Genomic DNA, 6,128 nt, shown 5'->3' with positions numbered 1-6,128 from the left:
TGGAGCCTGCTTGGGATTCTCTGTCTCCCTCTCTCTCTGCGCCTCCCCCGCTCATTCCCATGCCTCTCTAAATAAATAAATAAACATTTAAAAGAAGAATCATGTTGGCAGTTGTAAAGTCGTCTGGTTTTTCTACAGAATACATGTTTTCATTTTATTTTACCCATGTATGTGTTTTGTGAGTGGAAAAACATAGTTGTTACGTTTATAAACTTTGATGCCAGGCTGATGGTGTTTTGAACACCAGGTTTACGAGCCGCGGCTTCCTCCTATTTTGGTCAGTGTAGAGAAAAAACCCTCTTGCTTTAATATTACCAGCCCTTCTTCTTACCTATCTGGACTGTAAACTTCGTGTTCAGATGTCTCGATTCAGAAACATGTCTTAGATAAGTACAGACCATCCTAAAGGATGCCTAGCGTAGGGAGGTAGGGACTGGCTTTGTGTCGCAGCTCATTGCTTTAGATGTATCTGAATGACATCACACTTCCCAAGGGTCCCTACCTAAAGCTCAGATGTTGTTCTCCAAAGCCATTGTGTCAAAACAGCAGCAAAGCAACACAAAACAGACCCTTTTAAGAAATCCATACCGTCCCTGTGTCCCTTCTGAAGTCGACATGCAATGATTGCTTCTGACATATTCGAACACGATGAAGATAGTTTACATTTTGCACACCCCTCACACTCGAGAGACTTTGGTGATCCTATGGCTCCAGAAAACCGGAACACAATGCTATCACAGATTCTGACTCAATTTAAGTCCTTGTCGGGCTCCCACGAGGATCTCAGCACTCTGCCAAGCCCTGGGATGGGAGAGAAGGAAAAAAAGAGCTCCCGCTTTCAAAATGCATATTTGTGAGGAAAAGCCTTACATTCATGGCATTATATGAGGGGGAATATATGTATACACATATATTCATCCTGGGGCTAAATGCATCTATTTAAATATTTTTTTAAAGTTTATTTATTTAGAGAGTGCGAGCAGGGGAGGGGCAGAGAGAGGGAGACAGAGAATCCCAAGCAGGCTCTGCACTCTCAGCACAGAGCCCGAGGTGGGGCTCGGTCTTATGAACTGTGAGATCATGACCTGAGCCGAAACGAAGTCAGAGGCTTAACCGAATGAGCCACCCAGGCACCCCTATCTATAAATAATTTTAAATAAAAAAGAACAGGTAAAAACGAGGCATTTTTGCAAATATTTTCTCAACCCTCACTCCTGCTCTAGGAGAGTGTGTCCCTCCCCTTTTACAGGTAAGAAAACCTGGGCTCATGGAGGTGAAATCACTTGCCCAAGATCACTCAGCTCAAAAGTGGGAGTCCGTGAAATCAACGTCCGTTCCAAAGCCTGAGCACCTGCCACGTCAGTGGAAGTGCCAGGATCCTCAGGAAGGGTGGGCGCAGTGACTGCTGGGAGGGGGGTGCACGGGAATTAGCTTTTGAAAACGGAGTCATTAGATCACACGTCAGATGTCACATTTACGGGGCGTCTGGGGCAGCACTTCCTGGTGGCCCAGGCGGCAGACTGCCCTTCCCTGCTCTGCACTCAAGACTCACCTCCTCCTGCAACATCTGTGAGGATTCCTCATCAAGGACACTTCTGCAGGGAAAATTTGGGTCAGCTGCTACCTTCTAAGGGCAAATCAACCCCATTAAGCCCAGTTCCCGAGAGAGCCTGACTACCGGGGGATAAAAGACCGGAAGAAGCGAGCCGATGGCAGTGGCGTTTTGGTCTTTTCCTTCTCTGAGGGCGTGGGGTGTAGCAGACGTGTGGGTACAGAGTCTGTAACAAGGGCATTTCTTCAAGGACCATGAGCTGAAGTGCGGACAGGGTCACACGCTGAGCTGGTCTGGGATCAGAAGGTAACTCAGTTGGCATCCTCCTAGGAACGAACTTCTCCAGCCAGATCCGGCCGCTGAGCTCAGGTCATCGCAATTCACCCTGGAGGAACCAGAGTGTCACCTTGAGAGCGCGACGGCTCCAGGAATGGAGACTCCTCTCCTGTTCCTGTGAGATGGCTTGTCGCTGGGGCAGAACTTGGGGGTTCCTTGGCTCTGCAGTGGAGTCCTTGAAGCCGGCCGGGCCGAGGCTCAGATTCTGGCTCTGTGCCCCTGGGGAAGCTACCGAATTTCTCCACTGCTCAGTTTCCCCATTCATTCCACGGGGATCACAGCACTTGGCACAGTTACTGTGGTTAGCAAATAAGATAACATAAGAGGACATCCAAGGGGGACCGGCACTAAGTGGGCGGCCGCTGTTACCTTTGTCCTCACTCTCAAGCCCCCAGGGTCTATGCCACGTGCATATCTAAGTACCTGGTCCGCCCCCCCGCTTTGTCCCTGTCCCTTTCCTGTTCTCTAGAAGGTAAGCACTCTGGGAAGGAAGCTCCGCGTGGGTCAGTGATGCCAAACAGCGCTGGGGGGCAGGGGCTCCGTGGGCGTTGCACCTGTTACAGGGGAGGCAGAACGGGACAGGGCCCAGCTGCGCTACCTGGGGATACACCGTCCACCTCTCTTTCACCTCAGCTTTCACCTAGGGGTCAGCGCGACTGCTCTGGATTTTGAAGCGGTATCTGCCTCACGACAGGCGGGGCTGGGGGAGGGGGGTGGGGGTGGGGCGGCAGCAAACGTGCTGGACCCACGTGTGACCCGTGCAGTACATTTACTGGCGCTTGTATCTTAGGTTCGTCGGGGCGGTGAATCTAAATTCCTGGAGTCCTCTGAGTGCAAGGCCATGGCTCGGAAAAGCACGACAGACCACGACAATAACCTACTTTACGGAGGAGACCTAGGCTCCGAGGTGAGAGGCGCAGGGTCACCGTGGCCCCCAGGTACTTGAGAGCGCTCTGGCTCGGTTGGGGGTGGGGGGGGCGGAGCATAAATGCTGATCCCCACGGGGACCCCTGAAACTGCAGGAAACATTGCTTTTGGGGCATTCAACTGCCTTCATCCGCTGCTTCGGGGCAGGTGTTGTGGCTGAGACACCGCTTTGTCACCCACCGTGGGAAACAGACTAACCTGGTCTTTCACGGACCCCGCCCCCCGCTCCAAAACTTGTCCGCATTGCCAGCCAGGCCATAAGCTCCCTGCAGGCAGGTCCTCCTTCTCCCCTCCGCCACCGTGCGCCTGGTGCCCGGGACTGTGCTGGCCAGCCCTTAGAAGAGGTGCTGACACCACGGGGCAGCCAGACCCTGTGGGGCTGTGGGAATTCTGGACCCACTGTCTGACCCCTTCCCCTGATGGTGTTTAGCGGTCGTTGTTTATCCAAAAATTCAAACTTAACTGGGCAACTTGCATTTTCCTTTGCAAACTCTGACGAGCCCGTGACAGCCTCTGTGGGGTGTCCCGTCCTGTCTCTGGTCTGGTCTGGTCTCTGGCCCAAGACAGCTGCTCTATGAAGGTGTATAAAGAATTATTAGGACTCCCATGTACATGAAAGCGAAGCTCTATTGAAACTGATGTTTGGGGGATGGACAGCACCCTCTGCTGAATGCGCAGTGGTCATGGGTCCATCACGAGACCTTCCCGGGGGAGGGGTGGGAGCCACACGCTGGGGGAAGTCCTGGCGCTTCTTCGCTCACTTGCAGCAAATGCCAGTATGTTGCAAACAACGTGTGTGGGTTAAGTGGATTTACACGGTGTGTTATCTGCTCTTAATGAATGTAACCCTCCAAAGGGACAAGCAGCCTAACGACATTTCTGCCAAGAAACCTGATTGAAGTCATTTCTAATCATGCAAATGTGCATAAACAGCAAAAATTGGCAAAGCTTGCTGATTGGAAATACGGACCTCCATCCAATATTATTCACAGTGCCTCTTGACCTTAGAGTTTTGGGGGATGTAAGATATTGATTAAAAATAGTCTGTATAATTTCTTCACATATATGGGGTGTCAGAAACCTATACTGACAAGGGTACGTGGCAAATTTGACCCCACTGGTTTAATCCGCGAGCGTGGGCCTTGATTCCCAGGGGCTGCGGTCACTGTGCTCTCGCACCTACTGACAAAGGAAGAGATTCCACACCTCTGAAGCCTCTCCTAGCCCCCCTTCCCGTTTACTTCCTCCATCAGCAACATTAGGGATCAGGTCTGACTGGGGGATGCGGCAGGGGACGTGTTGTCGGGAGATCTGAGTCCGGATTCCAGTTCTGCCTTTTCCTAGCCGTGTGACCCGGGTCCATCCTTTTGTGTCTGAGGCTTTTCAGTGGACAAGCTTACTGGGTGGTGTGGCCGAGAATCTGCAGGTCATTAGTTTCTAGCCCCAAGTTCCTGGAACAGAGCAGGTGTTCAGGGAACAGTTGACTCTGAATCTTTAAGCCCTCAACAAGCCTAGTCCTACTCTCTTGAGGGCAGGGTTTGCCCAGCCCGGGGAAGAATGGGAACACCCTGGTGTATACCCCAGCAGAAGGCAGGCTTGGGGGAGTGCAGGGGGGAAGTTAGGAGAGGCGAAGTGAAGTTGTCTGGGCTGGCCAGAGAATAGCTGGGATGCAGAGCCCTCGGTCGCAATGACAGAAAGCTGGCGGGGCAGGGGGAGAAGCGGGCACCACTGCGCTCTGAGAAGAGCTGACTCACAATGAAAGTGTAGAGTGCATCTCCCTCTTGCCAGGATAGATAGTTCCATCAGCCTGGGTAAAGGAGTCAGGAAGGATGTCCTTCAGAATGTGGAGTGGTTCTCTTTAGGTGCTGGGATCTGGAGGTTTCTTTTTCTTTTTCTTTTTTCTTTTCTTTTTTCTTTTCTCTTCTCTTAAAAAATCCTATGTGTTTAAATAACATTCAGTGTGCCTTTCCTCCCAGAGAAGAGCGATTTACCAAGAAAAGTGATGAAGCCAGGGAGATGCTTTCCAATCTGGATTTGGAACAAGTCCATTCTAGCAGGGCAGGCCCTACGGTACCCCCAGCCCCTCCCTCTCCAGTGGAGGACCACAAGGGCTAAGGGGGCTTTTACATCACTCCAGGAAGGTTCCCATCAAGTCCTTGGGTTTGGTCTTTGAAGACTGTCTTGGAACATCTCTGCTCTTTCTTTCCTGTTTTTCTTTTCTCACAACCACCGTTGAGTGTTGGCTATCCTCACTAATGTAATTAGAGCAATTTCTGGTTTTTCAAGTCAGGTCTCTGATATATGTACACGTTTGATCTTTAATTCGTGCCATTCTGCAGAGCATTTATGGTAGTCAAGTGTATCAGAATTTTTTTAAAAATCAGGCTTCGATATTTGTTATTAAATCTGGATGAATGAAAAGTCCAGGACTCTGTGACTTTAAATCTAAAAAGATTTGAGCTCCAGAGAACCATGAGATATTTGGGTTTTCAGAACTCGGCCTGGGACGCTACAGTTTTATGGCCTTTCGCACTGATTTAACTGTGCCGCGTCCCATCTCCTGTGCAGGATGCTTATGTTTCACATTTATGGACACTATTTTCAAAGTGTGCCTCCAGGGGATCTCAGTGAATTTCAAGCTCTAACAGAAGAAACCTTAACCTGACTGCTTTTCACAGCCCAGTGCAGAGTAGGAAAGGAGTCAATCGCTTAGACCCCATGTTCAAGGCTCTCCAGCAACCCCAAAGCACCGCTGAGGACTTCCAAGGCTTTTCTGAGCAGTTTGAAAGCATCAGCGATGCGATCATTCGAATCCACGTATGGGAAATGTACTGAGGGGCCATCTTTGAGTTCTTCCACTTCATAGGGTCCTTGTGGGTGTCGTCTCTCCAAGCCTGCCCTTAAACACGTGCTCTGGTCCCCCTACCCACATAGTCTGTGGGCTGTGCCTTTGGTCCGGTCAGGTTCCTTACCTGCGGTCTGTCACGGCAGCGTGGGGCAGGGGCTGGGGGCAGTACCCACGGGGTGCCTGTCCTTGCCAGCTGGGTGCTCCACATACACATGACCTCATCCTCAGATGAGAAAACAAACCTACACTGTCCAATGGTGTAACCACTAGCCACCTGTGCCTACATAAGTTTATTTTGTACATGTTTGTTTGTTTTGAGAGAGCGAGAGAGAGAGAGAGGATGGGCCGGGGGAGGGGCAGAGAGGGAGAGAGAGAATCCCAAGCAGGTTCCACACTGTCAGCACAGAGCCCTACAGGGGGCTCGATCTCACAAACCATGAGATCGTGGCCTGAGCTGAAAATCAA

At 51.0% G+C, this 6,128-nt stretch overlaps 1 protein-coding gene across 1 annotated transcript; it reads left to right on the top strand.

Annotated features, from left to right (window-relative positions):
• Positions 1-2,644: 2,644 nt before the first annotated feature.
• Positions 2,645-4,930, top strand: MYOCOS (myocilin opposite strand). Its single transcript, XM_053909493.1, is given in 3 exon segments — positions 2,645-2,796; positions 2,799-2,826; positions 4,792-4,930. Coding segments are annotated over 3 exon segments (234 nt in total). The 5' UTR covers positions 2,645-2,729.
• The last annotated feature ends 1,198 nt before the right edge of the window (positions 4,931-6,128 follow it).

Source organism: Panthera pardus, unplaced genomic scaffold (assembly GCF_024362965.1).
Source record: "Panthera pardus isolate Hobbes unplaced genomic scaffold, ASM2436296v1 HiC_scaffold_21, whole genome shotgun sequence".
NCBI lineage: Eukaryota > Metazoa > Chordata > Mammalia > Carnivora > Felidae > Panthera > Panthera pardus.
This window is presented reverse-complemented; position numbering and strand designations above follow the sequence as displayed.